The 23,474-nt window shown below is 51.8% G+C and overlaps 1 protein-coding gene across 3 annotated transcripts in view; it reads right to left on the reverse strand.

Moving 5' to 3' along the window:
- Window positions 1–10,789: 10,789 nt before the first annotated feature.
- Window positions 10,790–23,474, reverse strand: part of ATP2A3 (ATPase, Ca++ transporting, ubiquitous) — a 36,536-nt gene continuing 23,851 nt past the window's right edge. The window contains exons 13-22 of one of the 3 annotated variants that reach the window (XM_006899755.1): window positions 23,247–23,465; window positions 22,805–23,140; window positions 20,878–21,098; window positions 19,813–20,015; window positions 19,166–19,251; window positions 15,534–15,673; window positions 14,799–14,916; window positions 13,820–13,937; window positions 13,397–13,469; window positions 10,799–10,862 (exon numbers count right to left, since the gene is read on the reverse strand). In XM_006899755.1, the coding sequence (XP_006899817.1) occupies window positions 10,799–10,862; window positions 13,397–13,469; window positions 13,820–13,937; window positions 14,799–14,916; window positions 15,534–15,673; window positions 19,166–19,251; window positions 19,813–20,015; window positions 20,878–21,098; window positions 22,805–23,140; window positions 23,247–23,465 (1,578 nt within the window). Of the gene's footprint in view, window positions 10,863–13,396; window positions 13,481–13,812; window positions 13,938–14,798; window positions 14,917–15,533; window positions 15,674–19,165; window positions 19,252–19,812; window positions 20,016–20,877; window positions 21,099–22,804; window positions 23,141–23,246; window positions 23,466–23,474 lie in introns of all 3 variants that reach the window. The other 2 variants (XM_006899754.1, XM_006899756.1) reach the window with 2 other exon arrangements.

Genomic DNA, 23,474 nt, shown 5'->3' on the forward strand with positions numbered 1-23,474 from the left:
AAAGATAAAGCTGTCAGACCCCCAGAGCATGGGCCCTGCTTGGAGGGGAGCTGGGAGGCCTTAGCCCAGAGCTTTCAGAAAGCCAGGGAGCCATCCTCACCCCCAGAATCCTCCTCTCCTCCAGACCCCTGAGGATGGGAGCTGCAGCCAGCAGGGCAGAAGAGGAAGGAGGGCAATTCTGGTCTGGCTGACACTTTCTGTGCCCGTGGCAGGACCTCCACCCCTGCGCTGTCCCGGTGGACCGCCTCCTGCCCACCCAGACCTGAAATGGCCTGAAATCTTCTGCCCATCACTGCTATTGCTTCACCTACCGCTAGAGCAGAAAGGAAAGGAGGGTCCTCATAACATGAGGAGCCAGGACCTAGCCGTTGACGCCTGCCTGGCCGGGTCCAATATGCCTGCCACTCTGGTTATGAGGGTTCCAACAAGCTGCTACCCTCTCTGAGATGGCTTTCTCATCTGTAAAATGGGCACATGGTCCTTTCTGCCTAAATGAGGACTCTGGGGAACAGAGCTTGATAACATAAGAGCTAGAGGCCACTAATGAACTTGGGGTACAGACCCTCTGCAGTCCCTAACTCCATCGACCCCAGGCCAGCCCTTGCCCATGGGGCTTCCAGGTAAGGGCTGGGGGGATGGTCTGGGGAGGCTGCACGTTGCTGACTCCTGGACCCTCATTATTGGTTTTGAAGACAAGAAACTGAAGCTCCCAGTAGAAGAGGAACTGGCCAGCTTGAGCTCAGAGCAGGAGCCTCGCTGCCCATCCACCAAACCTACTTGGGGTCCCCAAGTCTCCCAGAGGGAGCATCCCTCCAACTGGTCCCCTGTTTCCCCCAGGCGGGAGGAGTCCTCTTCCCAGGAAATTATTAGTTGGGAAATGGCTCTGGGCAGGCAGCCAAGTCCCTTCTCGAACCTGAGACCAGTCCTCTCAGTCAAACAGATCAGTCTCACTCAAGGCTCCCATCCAATCAGTGGAAATGTCTTATGCACAACTGAAGACAAGAGGGGCTGGTAAGAGCCTGTTCTGAGCTTTTCTGAGGAAAATTCCAGAGCCTTGGAGAGCCCAGTGGCAGCCACATACCCTTGGCTGGGTCCTGACCCTGGACAAAAGGGCCCCTGCCTTTCCCAGCTGACCCACAGCCCTTGGAACCGGAGGCCCTGAACATAAGCTGTTTGGGAAGGGAGGTGGTTGAATGGGTGCCGAGGCTGGTTCTGAAGTATCTCTGGGTTTAATATCCCACCACCCCCCTGCCACATTACACTGAGGAGAGCAAAGGGGCTGAATGGGGGAAGGGAAGGAGAGAAGAGGGAGGAAAGGCGAAGTCCTCATCCTGTCACCCTACCCCGCTTCTCTGTTCCCAAGGAGAGCTGTTGCTGACCACCAAATCAAATGACGAGCAGCACACATGCTTGGGGGTATACACTTGTGTTTCTGTTGCAGCCTCAGTGCTGACATACCCAGACACTCGGAAAACAGCTTGGCATGGAGGACAGTTTCATTCGGGGATGTTCTCATGGGACCAACTCTCTAGTGGGTTTTCAGAAGCTGGAATGGGAGTAGATTGCTAATCTTTTCCCAGCAGAACTGCTGGTAGATTTGAACAGCTAGAGAGGTGTCAGCAGTGCAACTCCACATGGATGATTCATCAAAAGAATGATTCTCCAAGCAGAGTTCTGGTGGCCACATCCATAGGCTGCTGCACTGCCAAGCAAGAGGCTGTGCCTCTCTTGTGGTTCAAGTCCACTTTTAGGAGAAAGATGGGCAATCTCTTCCCATTAAGATTGACAGCCTCAAACCTCCAGTGGAAGCTCGTTCTGAGTCAGAACTGACACTACAGCCATGAGTGAATGACCCTGTCCAAAGTGTACGCCAGAGAAACAGCAGCTAGAGCAATTACATTTCTCTCCCCAAATACCTTCTCTTGCAGTTCCTTCTCAAGAGTAAGCTAATCAGATGATGATGTCCCTTGCATTGGTTCTGAAATGCATCTTTTTTTTCGCATAGTGGCCCCAACTTCAGCAGCCCCAGGGGAGGGGCCGTGCCTGTTCTAGGCATCGTGGGGGCTGGGAATGAGTCCACAGTTGGCAAAGGACTTTCTCAACATTGGAATTCAGTTGTCTGCTCTTTAGAATGTCTTGGTGGGTTCAGTACTAGTGTCCCCATTTTACAGATAACGAAATTGAGACTCTGGAGGCTAAGTGCCTTGCCCAAAGTCTTACTAGGAGTAGCTCCCTTGTCCACTAGGGGCTGGGAAGGAGGCTCCTCAATGTCTGAGGGCCTGGCCCAGAGCCTGTCCCAAGTCTCCAGCACTTGAGAACTGCCAGGCCTGCCTTATAAGCCCAAAGGTCGGGTGGCCGGCTTGGTACTGGGCCGGACCTTGTAGGGAGACAAAGTACTCCTGCCAAGCCCTCGGCCCCAGGACAACCTTTCCTGCCTGGCTAAATTTAGCAGCTCTAGGAATGGGAGAAGGAGCCCTGGTAGCACTGTGGGGAAAGCGCCCAGATGCTAACTGAAAGGTCAGCAGTTCAAATTCACCAGCTCGCTCTGCGAGAGAAAGCTGTCACTGTGTTTTTCTGGGAAGATTACAGCCTTGACAACCTCACGTTGACAATTATCTGTCCTATGGGGTCGCTGTGCATGGGAAACGACTCAACAGCAATGAATTTGGTTTATGGAGCAAGGAGGAGGCGGTGTCCATCCCCTCAGCCGCTGCCCAGGCCCTTCATGTGCCTAAGTGTCACTGGACCTTCTGGGGAGCTGAGGCATTCTGAGTCTAGCTTGCAGGGGCCAGACTTTCACCCTCATAGGAGGTCAGTCCAGCTCTTCACATCAGTCAGGACTACTTTGGGTGTCCAAGGGCCACACTCAATGCCATACAGCTCCCCATACACCTAGAACAGGACCCTGAGCCAACCTCGTTGTGACTGCAGGGAGAGCCAGGGGCCAGCAGTGGTCCTCAAGGTTGGCTGCCCTCATTGCGTCTTCCAACTCCCACCGTTCTCCTTTTCACAAGCACCTGGCAAATTACTCCTGCCCAGTGAGTCTGATATAGGCCATGGTCTTCTCAATCACTTGCTATGCATCTTGACAGAATAATCAGTGCCTTTGAGTTGTTGTGCTAGAGAAGAGTATTGAACATATCATGGACTGACACAAGAACAAATAAATCATTCCTGGAGAGGGGAAAACCAGTTTGCTCCTTGAAGGTAAAGATTTTGAAGTTCCATCCCACACACTTTGGGCATGTTGCCAGGAGGGACTAAGAGAGGACATCATGCTTGGAAGGGTAGAGGGTCAGCGCAGAAGAGGAAGAAGACCCTGGATGAGAATTGACACAGTGACTGTGGCAAAGGGGTCAGGTGTGTCAGAGATGGTGAGATTGGCTCAGGACAGAGCAGGGTTCAAAGTCGTCGTTCAAAAGGATCACTATGACTCATAATAGACTAGACAGCACATAACAGCAACGACAGTTTATCCTCCTCCATCTCCTGGTAGTTACCCCGTGCTGCGTGCGCCCCACACCTCATGCCTCTGAGGCCCCTCTCCTGGCTCTTGACCACCACACACATGCCACACACCTTCTCCCCTACTCCTACCCTTTTTAAAAAAAACCCTCAAACTATATACTGAGGTAAAATTTACTTATACTTGTAAACAAATGTACTTATTTTAGGCACACACTCTGATGAGCCTTGACCAATGCATACATTCTTTTAACCACTGCCCCAGCTGGCTTACAGCACTCCCTTAGAACATGCTCCCTTGCAGCCCACTCCCTCCATCCTCCAGACCCAATCACTGCTCTGCTTTCTGTAACCTTTTCTAGTTTTGTGTAGTCTTTTCTAGAACTTCAGATGGACTCTCTGGACAGTGTCAACACCTGATGGACTTATCTGCTAAGACAGGAAGCTCCCTCCACCCAGAAGAGTCTTGGAAGAAAGGCCTGGTGATATACTTCCAAAACTCAGACATTGAAAACCCTGCTGAGCACACGTGGCGGTCATGAGTTGAAGTCAACTTGATGGCAACTGATGGAACTGCGGTGATAAAGATTGCGTGTCAACTTGGCTGCCTGTGAGTGTCTGGTTCAGAAGTTAGATGCAGTGATTTCCTTGATGAGCTATTACTTTCTTTGATGAGTTCTTAGCTATTGTAATCACCTCCATAATGAGATCTTCTGTAAGTGGCCAATCACTTGAAAGTATGTGCCCTAGGCGGTGTGGCCTCCATCAAAAGTACATGGACACGTGACATAGCTTTCTCCTATTTGCTCAGTCTGGATCCTGCATCACTGTCTGATCGCTGGTTCTTTGGACTTGATCCAGCAGCTTTTCTAGCTATATTCCTTCCTATCTTAGATTTGATAACCTCAGAAGCCAGCATCTGGCTATGTGAACTGCTGATCTTGGGTTTTTCATGGCTGCAGTTATGTGAGGCAAGATTAGCCTTTAGTCTGCCAGCTGATCCAGGGTCTCGGGACTTGCAAACCTCTCCAAGTGTATGAGCCATTTCCTTTAATTACTATCTCTCTCTCTACCCGCCCCCCACTTTTAAAAAGTGTGTGTGTTGTTGTTGTTATTGTTATGTGCCGTCGAGTCGTTTGTGACTCATAGCGACCCTATGTACAACAGCCCTAAACTGTGCTCTATCCTGTGCCAGTCGCATTGCCTCCGACACACTCATCCCGATTACCCCAGTCACTGAATCAATCCACCTCTTAGAGGGTCTTCCCCTCCTGTGCTGTCCCTCCACTCTGCCCAGCAAGATGACCCTCTCCAAAGACCTGTCTCTCCTTACAACATGTCCAAAGTATGTCAGGCAAAGCCCCAGAATCCTTGCCTCCAAGGAGCAGCCTAGTTTAACTCTCTCTAGGATGAATCTGTTTGTTTTCTTGGCAGTCCATGGTACATTCAGTACTCTTCTCCAGCACCACAGCTCAAAGGCGTCAATTCTCCTTCTATCCTCCCTAGTCATTGTCCAAATGGCAAAAAACAAGATCCCAGGAATTGATGGAATACTATTTTACATATTTCAGCTAACTGATGCTCACCAAGTTGTGCCGAGAAACCTGAATTACAGCTGCCTGGCCAGCTGATTGAAAGAGGTCCATATATTTATTCCCATTACAAAAAAAAGGTGATCTGACAGAGTATGGAAATTACCAAACAATATCCCTAATATCACATGCAATAGAACTACCAGAAGTACAGGCTGGGTTTTGAAGAGGTTGTGGCATTAGGGACATCATTGCCAATGTCAGATGGATCTTGACTGAAAGGAGAGAGTACTAGAAGAATGTCTATCTGCGTTTCATTAACTACACAAAGGCATTTATTTGACTGTGTGAATCACAACAAATTGTGACTAAACTTTAGAATGAGAATCACAGAACATCTGATTGAGCTCATGTGAAACTTATACTTGGATCAGAACAGAGGAAGGAAATATTGCATGGTTCAAAATCAGGAAAGGAGTGTGTCAGAGATGCATCCTGTCTCCATACCTTTTCAGTCTATGTGGAACATATCATTTGGGAGGCTCATCTCTATGAGAAGGAATGTGACATCAGAATTGGAAGAAGACTCATCTACAACCTGCATTATTCAGATTACATAACCTTGCTTGCTGAAACTGAGGAGAACCTGATGCATCTTCTGCAGAAGGTCAAGGACTGCAGCCTTCAATATGGACAAAGATTCTCACCACTGGGCCAACTGGCAGCTTTATGATAGAGAAGAGATTAACAACTTCAGCTTGCTTGGTTCCACAATCAACAATCTTGGGACCAGCATCCAGGAAATCAAAAGAGGTATTGAATTAGGAAAGTCTGCTCACAGGAAATTCTCCACAGTGTTGAAGAGCAAAGATGTCAGTCTGGTGACTAAGGTGCACTTGATCCAAGCCATGGTCTTCACAATTACTTGCTATGCATCAGAGAGCTGGACAATAAATAAGGATTACAGAAGAAGAAGAACTGATGTCTTTGAGTTGCATTGGAGAAGAGTAGTGAACATACCATGAATTGCCAGGAGACCAAACAGATCTGTTCTGGAGAGGGCAAAACCAACTTGCTCTCTGGAGGCAAAGAATTTGAAGCTCTGTCTCACATAGTTTGGGCATGTTGCCAGGAAGGACTAGTCCTTGAAGAAGGACATCATGCATAGAAGGGCAGAAGGGCAAGGCAGGAGAGTAAGACCCTGGATGAGATAGATTGGCACAGTGACTAGGGTGATAGGGGCAGGTGTGTCAGAGGCAGTGAGACTGGCTCAGGACGAGACAGAATTCCGAGTTATTGTGCATAGGGGTTGCTATGAGACACAGGCAACTCAAAGTCACATAATAACAATAACAACAACAACATATATATGCTGTGGTGGCCTAGGGATTCTGGTGGCCTAATCATAAGGAGCTGCGCTGCCAACCCAAAGCATCATGGTTCACATCCACCAGCTGTCCTGAGGGAGAAAGACAGGCAATCTCTTTCTGTGAAATTTACTGCCTCTGAAAACCCACTGGAGAGGCAGTTCTGACTCAACGGTACACAACAAGAACAAGTGGTGGCCTCGTGAGTAAGAAATTGAGCTATCGAGCCCTTAAAGGCAAGCAATTAAAATTCATCAGTGCAATTTAAAGCCTCTGAAAATCCTGCTGGAGAGTCAGCTATGAGTTAGTTCTGACTCGATGGCAAGAAGAGATATAGATGATAGATAGATAGATAGATAGATAGATAGATAGATAGATAGATAGATAGATAGATAGATAGATATAGATAGATAGCTGGTAGTGTAGCCCATAAGGAGTTGAGCTGCTAAGCTGAAAAGCCACACTTCTTTGTAACTTTGAATCCACCTGTGACTCTGAAGGAGACAAAGGCTATTTTCATGCAATTTCAATCTTAGAAAGTGGCTGAAGGGTCGACTGTGAGTCACTTCCTTGGCCTTTGGGTTAGCAGCACAATTACTGAGCTCCCTTCTTGCTCTGTGTGTATGTATGTGTATGTGTTCAGGTCTTTCATTCGTAGGGTCGCTGTGAGTCACCTATGACTCGATAGCAATTAACAACAACAATAGAGAGAGCTCAGTTGGCCTAGTGGACAGAAAGTGATGCTACCAAGCCAAAGGTGGGTGATTTTAACCTGTGGCCCTCAGGCTTGGTTTTAATTGGTCAAGCATTTCTCTAAGTAGTATAGTCTGTCCATTTGCTGTACAGAGGTAACTCATGGTTGCTGTGAAGCTGAACACTGTGACACTGATGTGTCAAATGTGATAATGGTCACCCATGGTGGACAGTATTTGGTGGAGCTCCCCAATTAAAACAAGCTTGGAAACAGGAGTGGCATCCACTTCCAAAATAGCTTGCTCCCCAAAACCCTACGAACCTGGAGAAAGGATGAAAGTTATACAAACAAGTGTTCGGGTCTTTCGTACATAGGGTCCCTATGAGTCACCTACAACTCAACAGCAATTAACAGTAACAAACGTGTGTGTGTGTGTGTGTGTGTGTGTGTGTGTGTGTGTGTGTGTGTGTATTTCTGTTTCATTGGTTTTGCTTGCCTGGAAAAGTAAGCTTAAGGCAAATTCCAGTAAGTAGATCATACACTGTGAGATTTTGTGTCTGGCTTCTTCCACTTAGTACAATAATTTTGTATTTTCTTCATGTGCTTGCTTTTATCGATATCTTGTTCCTTTATGTTGCCAAGGAGGACTCCACTGTGCAGTTGCACAGGCTGTTTGTTCATTCATGTTTTGATGGACATCTGGATTGTGTTCAGATCTTTCTGTGATAGTGAATTAAAGTGGTTATGCATGTTTAGGTCCATATGTGGACATACATCTCCATTTCTTCTGATTCCGTGTCTGCCCTTCTGTTGACCTGACACTGACCCATGTGTCCTCCCTGGTATGCTGTGCGTGGAGGAGTTGTAGAGGGCATCTGGAGCCTAGAGTCCTGCTCTCCATAGGGGAGCGAGGAGGCCATGGCCATTTGGCAGCTGCAATCACCCAGCCCGTGAGGAGTGCTCCCGGGCTTGCCCCGGAATTCCCTCCTGAGCGAGCGGCACTGTGAGGTGAGGAAACCTCTCTGTTTACCTTGGCTGCTTCGTCTTGGCCTATTGAGCTCCATGCTGCAGGCTAGGCAGAGCCGGACTTGGGCAGGCCTGGGTGGGGGTGGAGCCCAAGCAGGCCATCGAGCCCCAGAGGCTGCCGGGAAGGCTGGGTCCAATCTCATCTTCTAAATGCAAGTCTCCCAGCTTCTCTTAGCTCCATACCCTGTCCTGTTGGCCCCCTACTAGGAAGCTGGTTAGATGGTCAGGCTCTCAGAGGGCCTGTTCTCTCCATGGGCTACTCATTAGCCCTTCTGGGCCTCTAGGTCTTGACCTGTAAAACTGAGACTTGGCCCCTGGCTGGTCCACCTCACAGGACCAGAGGGAACTAGAGAATCCTGGGAGATGAGGAGTAGGCAAGTTTTATGGTCTGAAAGGTCTTACAGGAAAACCATGTGGAATGGAGGACCCTCTGGGACCTGTGTGAGCTTTTGTTGCCTCCCCCCAAACCTATGACCTCCTATAAGCAGAGTCCCATCTCCTCAGGTCAGGATGGGGTTCAAAGGACACCTCACACACACACACAGGGTCCCGAGCTCCAAAGAGCCACAAACTCAGCTGGGGCTGCCATGAACTTGTTAACTTTTTTAACAAGGGCTGCCATGTTTCTATATTTTGCACCCGAGGCTGGTTAACTGTTTAGCTGGCCCCGACTCTGGTCCTGTCAGCAGGCCCCACTTTCTCTAGCAGTTGTGTGGGAAACCATCCCTTCACTTTACTTCTAAGGACACAAACGGGATGAGGAGGAGATGGACTCTTTCTCCTCAGAGCGTCCCCCTTCCAAGAAGGCAGGGCCCCTGGTTGAGTCTGAGTTGGTGATCTAGAACAGGTTGTGAGAGGTCCCAGACAGTGAGAGCTGATGCTGACCCCAGGGTGGACATGGAGGGAAGAGACAAAGAAAGAAACCTCAGAGAGGCTGAAAGTATTGATGTGATGTAGCGGAAAGGCAGAGAACCCACAGAGGAGCTAGTTCTGGGAGCCTCCTAGGGAGATGAAGGCGCCCCTGAGATCCATTGCCTGGCCCAGCACGGCCTTGGGCCAAACCAGAGGCCTCTCAGCCTTCCTCAGAGGTGACATGTGAATGGTAATTTTCATGAAAGGCTTTGAGTCCACACCCAGACTATGATGTCCACGTCTCCCTTCCCCCTCTGAGTCCTGTGAGCATCCAGGAAATGCCAGCACTTCTCTCAAGCCTCCCCTTCAAAGGAGGATGAACCAGTCCCTGCGACCCTTGCTGGCCACTTCCCATGTGGGGTGGGAGCAGCATATAGTGGCACAGGCAGACACAAGGGTGGGGACAGAGGGAAGAGAGACACAGGTGGCCCTTGAGCCCAGGCACACAACCTTTATTTCTCTACCACACAGCATGCCAGTGGGCAGTGCAGTCTCTGTACCCACCAAGACATCTACCCCTCAGCAGGAAAGCAGCAGAGACTCTGCGGGGTGCTAGAGGAGGGTCGCCTCTCTGCTCTGCCCTCCAGCACCTGCCTGAGAGGGGGAAGAGGAAGCAGGGAGACTCTCTGCAAAGTGGGCGATGGACCCTGGCACTGGAACAGGAATGTGAGTGCTGGTTTTGTACAATCCTTGTCCTACAAGGGGTGGGGCCCCAGGACCTCTTTATTATCACCTTTCTTCTATACCTAGCCAGTTTTTGCCAAAAGGGCAAAATCTAAGTAAAGAGGAAAACTCTGTCCTTCAAACTCTATTTTGCTACCTACCATCTGACATGATCCTGACGGAAGACGGGTCCCTCTAGCAAGGAGGAAGAAGAGGACGTGCCATGGGCAATTAGATCTTTGTGCCATCTGTCTGCATCACGTTGTGTGTGGGGGCTAAGGGTGAGGCCAAGAGGGGACTCAGTGAAGGACCTCGGCTGTCTCCAGAGGGGCATTGCACGGTACAGGCCACTGCCGTGCACGAGGCTCAGAGCCACCCAGCTACACACAGGCTGGGACATGGAGGGGCACAGTGGTCAGGGCCGTAAGGATACCTGGGACCTCAAGGGTTGGGGCATGGACAGACAACAGGACTTCTCTTGGCAGACGAGGCAACATTGAGTCTTCTAGGTCTCATTCGCTTAGGGCAGGGTGATCTGCACCCAGAAGTGAGGCCATCTGAGGCAGGTCCTTGCTCCAGCCCCATGCCCCCCTTCTGGTGTTCCTTTCTGACCCCGAGGCTTGTACATATAAACAGAAGTGGGCTCAAGTCCTCGGAAGCCGACTTTGTGGAGGCAGAGCAGAGTGGAGGGTGATTCCCCACCCTCACTGTGCACAGCTGGGCCCAGATGTTTTCTGTGTGTCCCCCACCCGCACCCAATGACCCGGCACTAAGGGAGAGGTCAGAGCTGACTAGCGTGTCCCCCAAGAGTCCTCTGTTAGTGTAGAAGAGGCACCAGTCATCAAGCAAATGCCCAGCCTCCAAGCAAGGGGGGCAGGTCCCAGAAGCCCTCATGGATTCGCGGTACGGGGACTCAGGCGCTGCTGCCAGCTTCAGCTTCTGGGAGCTTCTCTTCAGGATGCAGCTCCCGGAGAAATTCAGGAGAGTCTGAGACGTGAATGACGGAGGCCCGAGGTCAGACAGAAGTGGTTTGCAGGTGAGGCCCCGGCACTGGGCCTGTGGTGTGTCTGGCCGAGCCCGGAGAGCAAGCGGGCGAATGTGGAGGGCAGGGGTGGGGCGTGGGGTGTGCTTGGGCACCATCAGTCTGAGGTCAACGTGGGAGATTCCGTTCTGCTTCCTGCACTCACTTCTGGCTCTTTTCTTCTAGAAGAAAAACCCCAGAGCACAGTAAGGTGGGTGTGTGAGGGCATACTTCCAGGTACCCTCCCCAGGCCCTTCTCACCTCATACTCTCTCAGGGCAGCACTTCTCTGCCCGTGACTTCAGCGCTCTGTCGACCTCACCCAGCCATCTCTCTTAGCTCCAGCCCCTGGGATCCATGCCCTGGATGGTCCTCAACCTCCCACATCCCACAGATTCTGTTGATTCACTCCCTCCCCTAGAAGGAACATTCTCCTCCTTTTCTTTTACTCATTTTCACTTTAGGGAACCCACCACCCATCCTTCACAGAATCCAGAAACTGTCTCCTAGCCCATATATCCAGCATCTCCAAGGCCTACAAATGTCAGCCAAAATCTCCTGGGGTCTATCTCTCCCACCCCTGCCCTATCAGGTCCCCTTCTCACCACCATGACCACCCCTGGGATCTTGTAAAAGTAAAAATCTGATCCCATCACCCCTTTAATGCTCCCCACTGTCCAGGACAACGTGCGTGCCAGCTCTGCATCCTGATCTCCCCCTCGTCCCAGCGCAGCCTCTCCAGGCCTCATTCTCACCACCCAGCCTCGCGCCAGACGGCAGCTCAGCCACACCTGCGCAGAGCCAAGAGGACTCTCCCACCCAACCGGGGCGGACCCGTGTCCACAATCTTCCTTAAGATACATCCCCATAAATCAAAGGAGGCCACACGTGTCAGGCTTCAGTAAAACTTCCCTAAAAGGCCACCCGGCTGGCTTGGGAACGTATCAGGGTCGCCTCTCTCATCCCGCCCTGGCTCTAGGAGGCCCTAGGGACTCAGCCTCCCAGGACAAAGCATGTGCCTAGGGCCTGTTCCTCCACCTCTCGGAGGGGGCCACAGACACCCTGCCTGACTGCATTTGGACTGTAGCCTCTGGACAGCTGCTCCCTCAAAGTGTGACTCCCCAGGAGCCTATAAACATCTCAGGTCCAGGTGTCGCCTGGACCCAGCAGTTCTTCCTCTTCTCTCGGCCCTTCTCAGATGGGCCCAGCGCCGCCCCCCACCAAACCCCCTGCCTTTAGTCTTCCTCTGACCATCCTGTAGCCGTCCACCTTCCCACTGCCGTGTGTAGAACGTCGAGGTCCTGCTCTTGGCACGCAAGGCACTTGCTAACCTCTCGGCCTCCTCTCTCTCCCCTGCAGCCTGGACTCCAAGCCCAACAGAAGCGCCAGGTCCCACTAGTCCAGCTTCTCCTCCAGGCTCAATCCCACTTTTGTAATCATCATTCTATCTGACCTCTTGTGGTGTCTCCCCCGACTCCTGGAACAGCAATGGCTTCCTCCCCAGTTCTTCTCATTTACCCCAGTGGTGCTGGAGACCCCCGGCTGAAGCAGGGCATTCCTCACTATCCAACAGCTAAGCGCTGGGCCAGAGAGAATGCTTCTCCTTTGACGGAGAAATTGCAGCCATGGGCGGAATGTGCTAACTTTTAAATTCCCTTTGAAAGCTTGTTGCACCCCTTGGCAGTGTGGCCATGGAGGACCACTCACTCAAAGAAACCACTGAGCTGCCCATCTCCCTGCCTTGGTCTGCAGGGGAGTTAGAAAGATCAAGTATGGTCGGAGGGTCTCCTAGCAGGCTACCTCAGTGCTCTGGTCATGGCAAAGGAGGCCTTAGTGGCCTCCACTGGACATTCAGGGACCCCTGCTGAACTAATTTCCTCCTCCATACAAGATGGATTAGCACAGTGACTGTAGCTATGAGCTCAAGTATATCAGGGAGGGTGAGGCTAGCACAGGATAGGGCCAGGCAGGCTCAGATTTGTCATTCACAGGGTCACTATGAGTAGCTGTGGTCGACTCGGTGCCACTTAACCATAACTCATCTCCCATCTCCCCAGAAGGGTCCACAGAGGTGAAACAGGAAGGTCTCATTCCTCCCTCCACTCTGGTACCTCCACTCTGGGCTCCCATAGCATCCTTCCACCCTTAGGTGAGCCCCAAGCACACATCAGGTCACCCCTCAAAGAGACATGTGCTAGGCCAGGCTCTGCAAAGAGAGGAGGCCAAATTGTTTTGGCTTCTTTAAAGATAAAATATTTGCAGTGCCCCAGGGACTGGCTGGCGTGGGAGATGGGGGCCGACCAAGTGCCTGGGCCCCATGGAACGACAAGCACGTGATTTATTTATAGCTCTATGCCCCCCATGACTCTCTGGGGACAGGACACATTCCGGCCAGAGGTGACCCACTGGCCCACCCTGGTCCCTCCACACATGGTATGGTCACTATCTTGGCTCAGACTCCCAGGAAGAAAGAGGTGCTCTGACAGAGAGAACAAAGCTGTCCCCATTTCCCTGCCTTTAGGAGGTTCAGAGGAGCCAGTTCTCTGACGTTTCCTGGCAGGGCGGGCAGCACACACAAGTAAGTCCCAGCTCGCTCCTCGGCACACTGCCCGCTGCCATTATTACATTAGGCCCACCCTGAGCTGGAAGCTCCAACGCAAAGCCCTCTACGCGCTCGCCCACCCGCCCACCCACAAGGCGACACCAAGGGAGCCGACCCAGTGTGGTCTGGGGTCCGGGAGGCGGTCAGCAGCTGCCCACTCCATGCCTGGGACAGTGTCCTGAGAATGCCTGGATAAAGATGGACAGGGGTCAGAGGAGCGGGGACCACATGTCAGGCCCAGCGTGAGGGGACAGCGGCCCTGGCCATGCAAGAGTGACAGCAAGTGAAGCAGCGAGGCCGCGTGCCCTGGGCGGTGCTCCCCACTGCCCAGCCCTCAGTGGAAGCCTCAGGAGACATCATAACCATGGCCAGCGCACCTCCATGGTTTCTGCTTGGTGGCTGGCAAGGCCAGAACGCTAAATCTCAGGCTCGAGGGGGAGTGGCTGGGCCCACTGCAGCCCAAGAGGAAAGGCGGGCAGGCCTGTGGCTGGAGGCAGCGTGGTTAGCAGAGTCCAGAGGGGCTGGGCCTCCCACTCACCATCCATGTGGTTTCGGGACAGGTACTTGAGGGCCTCGTCAAGCAGGATGACAGGCAGCGAGATCTGGAGGACCACCACCCACTGGCGCCCGCTCAGTGGGGTCACCTGGAAAATGAGCTGCAGAGGTAGAGGTTGGGTTAAAGAAAGGACCGTCCAAGTATCCAGCACCTCATTTACCCCAGCTACTCACGCAACAATGGACTCTCATAATCATGTTCAAGTTCAGAACTCATTGCTCTCAGGTCAGAACTAATAGACCCTCCAGAGGATTTTCAGAAGCTTCGTATTATATGTTGTTATAACATAGAGTCGGAACCGACCCATAGCTGACCCTCTGGAGGGTTTTCCGAGGCAGTCAATTGCACGGGAGGAGATTGCCCATTCTTCTCCCTCGGAGCAGCTGGTGGCCTCGAACTGCGTGCCTTCAGGATTGCAGTGTCGCTTCTTGCCACTAGGCCACCATAGCTCCCTACATATTATCTAGAGATTGCTTTTACTCCCCTGGTGGATTTGAACTGCCAGAGAGGTACCATCTTTGGGTTAGAAACTGAACTTCTTACCAAGTACTCCACTCGAGGCCTCAATCCTGTTTGAGATGCCCCATGAACTCTGACCTCCAGCCTCTGGGCTTTCAGCTTTCTCCACCCACCCTGCCCTCCCTAGTCCTAACCCATGTGCCCACACACTCATCCATTCTATTGGGATGTGGAGGAATTCACAGTCCTTTCTTCTGAGCAGTTTTGATATTCCCTGCAGCAGGTGGTCCCCACCTCTTTTGACTCCCAAGCCTAATGGTTGGGCACAGCTAGGTACAGTGCCTGCTCAGAGCCTGTGCTACCTGCATCAAGCACCTCCAAATCCATTACTCCCCATCTCAGGAGACCCAGCAAGACTCAGTGACCAGCCCAGGATCAGCGACATCAGGTAAGGTGCTGTCCTTGTCACCCCAGGATCAGAGCACGGGTTGGGCATACTCACAGGCAGGGGCGGCACCAACAAGATGAGGAAGTGCAGGGCCATAGACATAGCCACGGCCGCCAGCAGCCAGGGGTTCAGCCAGGGCGGCATCCGTAGCAGCGACTGATTCTCGGAGACACTGCCGAGGGCAGAGAATGGGCTTAGGACAGGCTGGGGAACAGGCCGCCTGCACCTCAGCACTGCTCTGGGTGGGGCCAAGAGCCAGAAAGCTTGTGGGAATCCTGTCAGCCTGCCCTTTGCACAAGGGCCTGTCCTGGAGTGTAGACCCCTTTTTCTGCCTTCAGACTCAATCTTGTCCTTTGCAAATAAACTTTTCCAAGCTGTAGGTTGAGTCTTGAGCTCCTTTGTCACCTAGATCTCAATTCTTATCCCCACTGGCCCTTAGCCTCCAGTCGTATACTCCTGTGACCCCAATCTTGGACCTCTCTATCCCCTAACCTCCAAAATGGACCTCTTAGATCTTAGTCCTATATCACTCTAACCCCCATCCCCTAATTCCTGACCCCTCAAGCCCTCGTCCTATACCCCTCTGCCTCCTAGTCACCAAGCCTGAATGTTCTTGACCCTCAAGCCCCAGTTCTGGACCCCTCTGTCCCTCAGCCTTCGATCTTGGTCTTCTCTTTCCCTCAAACTCTAGTCTAGACTCTCCTAACCCTCAGACCCAACCTTAAGTCCCCTCATCCCCCACTTCTTTGACACCCCCCACCCCCCAGTCTAGGCCCATCGCCAGCCCACCTGTTGAGGGCATTGCACATCTCAATGGTCACCAGCACAGATAAGGCCATGGTTGTTGGGAAGCGGGACTCGAAGACCTCACAGTCAACGTTGTCCTTGGCAAAGAGTGGGTTTTCCTCGGAACACTTCAGGAAGTTCCTCTGAGGGCAGAGTAATGTGGTCGGGAGGGGTGGAGGCGACAGTAATGGTCAAGGGAGGTGCCCTGCAGGTCAGCAGAGGAAAGCTTCCCTACACCTACACCCTGGAGACCCAATCATAACCTGTGAGAAAACCAGTGCTGAGGAGTGGGCTAGGGAGCTGGGTGGGGTGCTCACTAAGGGTGGGGGTGCATGGGCCTGGGGTGCTTCTCAGTGCTGGGGAGGAACACATGCGGGGGGTGAGGTGGTCAGTGCTGGCCTGTGGCAGAAGTCTGGTGGGCCTGAGGTTGAGAAGCTGGGCATGTCCTCTGAGCTGTCTGTCCCACAGACTTGTGGACCTACTAAGTCTAAAACCAAGCCCAATATCTTTCCCCACACCAAAACCTCTCCTCTATCCCAATTCCTGGGATCAGAAACGAAGACCTTCACATGCCCACTTATAAGGCTGGGAGGACAACAGGGGGCCTGCGGTCAAGGGCATTTTATCCTGGGGTGCACTGGGGCGAGAGGGGCAGGAGTGAGGGTGGCAACTGACTGAGATTACTCAATAAGCAAATGTGAGTATCAGCCAACAAAATCGTGCCTTGGTGGAGTCGAAGGTGCCTGATTCATTGTCATTCAATAAAGCCCCATCCCTGGCTCACTCCACTTCCACCACATCTGCGGATGGAGTTCTGCACCACCTGCTTTTTCCTCATCACATACACAGATGGGTTTCCAGAGCAGAACTTTAACACAGGGCTTTCTCATCAATAAGAAGCTCCCTGAGCTCAGGAAATGGGGTGGCCTTCTCTGCAACCCCAGCAAAGAGCTGCTTCCTTATTTATAAACTTGCTCACAGAACCTGCTGTGACAGAGCTGCCTGAGCTGAGAACCCGCAAGAACCTCCATCCTGTTCTCTGTGTCGTGGAGATGAACGTGCATGCTCCTGACAGCCACCCCAGCTCAGTCCTTTGTCCTTGGCGTCTAATCCGAACACAGAGATATCTTAGACTAAGGGTTTAGAAATAGGTCCCACGTGCTAGGAAAATAATCCTCAAAGAGGACCTGGAGAATGACTGGCTGGCTGGCCCACTACATCTGCTTTCAACAGCTGCAGAAACACAGGCAAAGAAAAACTGTCCAGTCAGATGAGGGGGTCCCTGGCACCTTGCTCTTATTTCTCTAGTGGGATGAAAAGTAATAAAAGACCATGACTTGGGTAGGCATCTCATTTTAACAAAGAGAAAGAGGTTCTTATCTCATTTGAATCAATAATGGAGTATTCTCGGACAGGCAAGGATTTGGGACAAGAACTTATGGTATGAATAACAGGTCAGGGAATCGCCCTAATGCTTGAGCCTGGTTTTGCCAACCCAGAGATCAAAGCAACAAGTCTTCCTGCCACCACAGTTCGGTGTCCCCTCCATATCCTTATTGGCTTCATTACACATACATGTACGTGGACACTTCTCCCATGCTCCACGCCCTTAACCACTCTGCTGTCTCTTGCATCTTCTTCCAGGGAATCTCAGGGCTTGAACTTGCAAACAGTAGCTCAAGCTGAAAGCTCTCCCTCAGGTCTGACTCCTGACTGCCTCTGAGTCCCACAGCCACCCGCCTTTTCTGCACCAGCACTTCCCACCCCGAAATGTGACTGCGTTTCCATGGCTCTCTACCCCGGCTCGTCACTGCCGTGACCCTCACACTGTGTGTCTGGCACCTAAAACTCAACCAAAAGCCAGCCAGTTGTCAAGCTGATCCTGACTCCTGGCAACCCCATGTGTAACCGGAGAACTGTACTGCACATGGCTGGGACCTTGTGGAAGCAGATTTCCAGGTCTTCCATCAGAGACACCTCCGGGTAGATTCAAACCATCAACCTTTCCCTTAGTAGTCAAGTTAAGGACTTTGTGCCACACAAGGACTGCTGTTGTTATGTTGTTATTACTGTTGCGTGCCATCAAGTTGACTCCAACTTTTAGGGATCCCATGAACAACCTTGCCCCTTCCTGCGCCTTCCTCACAATCCCCACCAGGTCCAAGTCCATAGTCACTGTGTCAACCCATCTTGAGTGTCTTCCCCTCTTCCTGTGACCCACACTTTTCCCAAGCATGATGTCTTTTCCCAAGGACTGGCATACAGCTGGTGCATAACGGTTATTTGTTGACGAACTGGATAAATGAGAAATGGGACGACCTGAGGGTTTTTGGGAAGATGGCACCAAGAAGACTGGAGACTGGCTGCTGGTGGGTGTGGAGGGTATCTAGCACAGTTCTCAGAGTCTGGCTCGAGTGACCAGGTGGACAGTGGGACCAGCCCAGGAGATGGGGATGGAGGAGAAGGACCAACATGGGGAAAGGTGATGTACTTAGTTTTGTACTCAGTGAGCGCCATCTGTGGTCATCCAGAGGAGCAGCTGAGCTGGATCTCTGGGGTGAGGGCGCAGAAAAGAGGCCTGGGACCCTTGGTATAACAGATGGCTGTAGAAACAGGGAGGGATGACCGCAGCAGCAGGAGGTTGTCAGCACAGCCCCGTGTCCCCCCTGCTACTCTCACAGAAGACATGTGAGCCGAGGCTGGCTTGAGCCTCCTGCTGTGGGCTGGGAGTGCGCCAGCCTTTGCAGTGAGGGCCTGAGGCCCACGCTCTGCATGACTGTAGAAGGAAGAGCCTATGTGCTTAGAGCTGGTGGGTGCCAGGAAAGTGACCTTGGGCAACACTTTGACCATATTTTCCTGGGCATGGATCCTGCATGCTGAGAGAATCTATGAAACCAGAGAACACCCACCGGATGAGCCCTGGTGACTCCAACACTCACACTGCAGACTGAGCAGGGGAGAAGCCATTTCACCGGGCTCTCCTGAACAGCCCCCCAGGGTTGGGGATGAGCCCTTCCTGAATTCTTCCATCTATAAGATGGTAATGAAGGCAGGTACCCCCAGAGGAGGGAAGTCTGCTCTACTGCAACTGGCCTTGCACTCGTGGCCACAAAGGTGCTTTCAAACCAAGGATTGATGCTGACTGGCTGGACAGAAAGACAGAGGGACAGACGGCAGCTAAGGGGTCTCCTCAGAGCTGTGCTGAGTTAAGTTGGCCCCATGGTGGGCCAGGTGACTTCAGGGTTGTCAGAAGAGGGCCAGGCAAACTCCTCCCATCCACTCCCCACCTTCACCCATTCTCTGCCTTAAGCTCCATCTTGCTTGTGATAAGTCTAAGTGTTTGGGGGGTTCCCTGGTAAGGCAAGACCTTTTCGGGGCAGGCCCAGCCCTTGATCCCTATTTAACTGACTGGGAGAGAGGGCAGCCTCTTCTCTGTACTGGTGTTTCAAGGTTTCCGGGCCCTTCTGAGTCTGATTCTTAGCATGGTGAAAGTTCATAAATAAGCAAAGGAGAAAGAGAGAGGGTAGCCACTGACTAGTTGTGAGGATGGGCGCCCCACCCCCTAAAATTCCAACTTGAGCTGAAAATGTCCCCTTAGTTCTAATGCTAGCCGACTCCCCAAACCACTTGCTCACCAGCTGGTAGAAAGTGAGGTGAGGTCCCTCAGTGTCGTACAGGAACCACCAGGTGGCGGCAGCCACTGTGGCCAGGCCCACGTACACTGCAGGGATGAGAGGAGAAGGCTGTGGTGATGGTTGTGGCTTCTGACACCCACTCCCTCTACCTTAATAAATCCCTTCATTTCCCTCAGGGTACCATCCTTTCCCTCTCTAAACCAAAAGGTTTGCATGCCCTCAATACCACTGGAGGGCCCTGATTTACAACGAACTTCTGCCACATTCTTGCCTGGAAGAGGAACAGATTGTTCAGTGTGAACCAATGAGAATAGACTTGAGACTTTTATAGCACCACTAAGGAAACAGTATGTTAAAAAGGTTCTTTCTTCTGATTTTGGAGTTGTAAGAGAGTGAGCATGAGGGCTGGAGCTGTGGCAGTCATCCTGCTACCTGAAGGCCACCTGGAATTGAAGCAGGGCCAGTCATACTGTCTGAGACCTGGATCCTCCATTCCTGAGGCATGCATGTCTCTAGTCTTGCGAACTCACACAGTCCCCTTTGGTACAAACCAGACTGAGTCATGCTGTTTGTGGTTTGTAAGCCTAACTGATACAAGAGTCTTGGGAAGTTCCAGGAATTTCACTGGGGGCCAGGGCTCTGCTCACCGCCAATAGCCAGATAGCGGAAGAAGAGCCAGCCACTGATGAGGGCCTCACGGGGATTCCGGGGCAGCTTCTCCATGATGTCCAGGTCCGGTGGGTTAAAGCCCAGCGCTGTGGCTGGTAAGCCATCTGTCACCAGGTTCACCCAGAGCAGCTGCACGGGGATCAGGGCTTCGGGCAGGCCGAGAATTGCTGTGAGGAAGATGCTGGAACCAGAGTCATGGGCTCTAGCCCCTAGGAGGCCAGACCCCCACCACATGGAGGGTCCTGCTCATACCAGCCCTGGGAGCTCACCCACTCTCTCCACAGCGGCCCCATTTCTCCCTGCTGGTCCTGATGTGTGTGCATGACTGAGAGGTGTATTGTACACATCTCTCTCACCCGAGCGGGTGTACCTCCTAAGGTTCCAGCTCTGGAGCCCTGACACTTCTGCTCTGTAGTCCCAGAAGAGGCCAAACACACAGACACGTGTGACCAGCACACTCCCAAGCATATACACAAGACACATGCAAAAGTCTAGCAAACACCCACAAGTTGCCCTGCTATGCAGACATGTAGCATTCACACACACACGCAGCAAATGCATGCTCATTTCCCACAGACATCTCACAGAGCGTAAATGTACACAATTACATGTTGCCTCCTCCTTCCATGCTTGCATTCACACCCAAAGGTGCATGTAAGTACACATATGTCTCACATGAACACACACAACCATATACACGTATATACACACACACTTGGGTCCTACAACACACTCACACACCAACTCATGACTGCTCAGAGGTGGGGCTACTTTCTCCCATCCCATGACTCTGAAAGCAGAAAGAAGTTCATGATGGGAAGAATGAAAGGGAACTTGTCAGGAACCTCCTTAAGGGCTGGGGTGCGCCATGATCCTCAGGCCACCAGGTTCTCAGGAGAATGATGTCCCAGCTCCTGGAAAGGACCAGGCAAGGCAGGGTAGCTGTCCTCCCCCAGCCCATCCCAGGAAAAAGTCGTTTTCTCTCCCTCAGGGATGCAGCAGCTGACCCAGAGTAGCTGAGAGGAAGGTACACAGAGCCTCACCAGACAACCTCGCCGACATTGGAGGAAATGAGGTAGCGGATGAATTGCTTCATGTTGCTGTAGATGGCTCGGCCCTCCTCCACTGCCGACACAATGGAGGCAAAGTTGTCATCGGACAACACCATCTCGGCCGCTGACTTGGCCACAGCTGTGCCCGAGCCCATGGCGATGCCGATCTCTGCTTTCTTCAGGGCCGGAGCATCGTTCACCCCGTCACCAGTCTGTGGGCCGGGTAGGTAGAGTCACACCTGAGCAACTTCCCTCCACCTCCCTATCTCCCCCCAGATCAGGCTACCCTAAGAAAGCAGAAAGCTGAATAGAAAAAGCCAAGGATGAGCTGAGAAACTGGGCTGGAGATGAGCCTGAGGAGAAAGGTGGAGGGCCAAACAAGAACAAAACTGAGAAGAAAATCAAGTCAAGGCTAAAGAAGACAGTGAACTGGGATGTGGTTAGCTAGGTCCTCAGTGAGGATGGGGATGAAAGTGAGGTTAGGGGGAGGGTAGAAATTATGGTCAAGGGCAAAGTTGAAGTCAAATCAAGGACTGGGTAACAGTTGTAGTCTAGGTCAAGGATCAGGTAAGTTTTGGTAGTCAAGGTCAAGGTTAGGACTCAAGGTGAAGACTAAGATCAAGCAAGAATGGGACTGGGGGGTGGTCATAGGGTCACACAATTTGATGGGTGGAGGGAGGAGTGGGTAAAGGAAATGGGAAAGATCTTGTGTGAAAAACAACATATACGAACTTTGTAAGAAAACCAGTATAAAATAAAAAACTTTATTTAAAAAATAATAACAAAAACAATAACAATGAGACTCAGGTTCAAGATAAAAATCAGGGGATAGGGGAGTCAGAGGTCAAGTTAGATGGGCATGAGCCACATCAGGAATGATACCATAGTCAAATTGGAACTATAGTCATGGGAAGGACTGGGATGGGGCTCAGAGCAAAAAGGAAGTCAGCAGGAAGTATTGGCTTAAAGGTCAAGGTCAACATCAGGGATCAGGCCAGGGGTGCAGGTCAAGACTGGAACCTATATCAGGGTTGAGCTCAAAGTATCTAAATGAAGGGTCAGACACAGGTCAGAGTAAAGGTCTGGATAAAGAAAAAGTAGGTTAAGCTGAAGGTCAAGATTAGCATCAGGGGCCACGTCAAGAATGAGGTCCAGGTCAAGAATCTACTCAGTGTTGAAAACAGATTAGGCTCAAGCATGAGATGAAATAAAACATGGGACCAAATCCAACATTTCAAAATAAGTTTTTGGGAAAAAGATTATTGAAAATATACACAAATGGGTAGGAATATAACACACAGATGGGTCAAATGACAGAAACTCATCACCATGAAGCTGGAACCAACACATGGCTAACCCTCTGGCCGGTTCTGAGAGGCTATAAAACTGCAAGAGAGGAGACTGTTCATCTTCCTCCTGCAGAGACCTACTGGAGTCAAATCACTGAGAGGAGATACCTTCGGGTTAGTGGGGCAACACCCTACTGACTGTTGTTGTGTTCCTGAGTGGGAACCAAGTCACAGCTGAGCCTCCAGAAGTAAATCGTGTGGGAGGAGCCTGCCCATTTTTCTCCCTAGGAGCAGCTGTGAGATTTGAACCACATGTCTTTGAGTTGGCAGTGCAGCTCCTTTCCACTAGGCTACTAGAGCTTCCTTCCTACTCACTAGGACTCCAGAACTCTCCTATAGATCTGAAGGAATATAATAAAACAAAGATAGCAAAATGTTAGTCATAGAATCTAGATGGTGAATCTACCAGCATTCACTGTAAAATTCTTTCAATTTCGTTAGATGTTGTTAATAGAGTTGGAAAAAAAATAAGAATGAAGCAGATGAGGGGTGTATTCTCCAAGCCCTGTGGCACGTGGTCTCCTTCCTCGCCACCTCCCCTCCCGCCCGGATCCTGTGTGGGGCCTCACCATGGCGGTGATCTCATTAAAGGACTGCAGGTTCTCCACGATGCGGGACTTGTGTGCGGGCTCCACACGGGCGAAGCAGCGTGCTGTCTGGCAGGCATGGCGTTGCTGCTCAGCGCTGAGGTCATCAAATTCTCGACCCGTGTACGCCTTGTCCGTTACATCTTCCGTCTCCCCAAAGATGCCGAGCCGGCGACAGATGGCCACTGCTGTGCCTTTGTTGTCCCCTGTGATCATGACCACTCGGATGCCTGCCTGGCGGCAGCGGGCAATACAAGCTGCCACCTCAGGCCTCGGGGGGTCCAACATGCCCACACAGCCCACGAAGGTCAGGTCTGTCTGCAAGGAGGGGGCAGGCGTCAGCCAGGCCTAGGCCCATCCTCAGGACAGATTACCTACCCAGGAAATGCAGGTTCCTACCCCAGAATGCCACCCCTGCACCCACCTCGTACTGTCCAAACTTGCTGCAGTCATCCAGTTGCATGTCCTCCTTCTTTGGGGGTGCATCCCGCGTGGCCAGTGCCAGGCAGCGCAGCGTGTCTGAACCTGAGCCCCAGTCTCGGATCTTTGCCAGGATCTGCTCCCTGGAGGTGGTGTTCAGGGGCACGGTGCGGCTTCCCACGCGGATTGAGCTGCAGCGCTCGATTACACTCTCAGGAGCGCCCTGCAGAGT

The sequence above is a fragment of the Elephantulus edwardii genome, unplaced genomic scaffold, assembly GCF_000299155.1.
Source record: "Elephantulus edwardii isolate Elephantulus edwardi_28Jun2011 unplaced genomic scaffold, EleEdw1.0 scaffold00267, whole genome shotgun sequence".
NCBI lineage: Eukaryota > Metazoa > Chordata > Mammalia > Macroscelidea > Macroscelididae > Elephantulus > Elephantulus edwardii.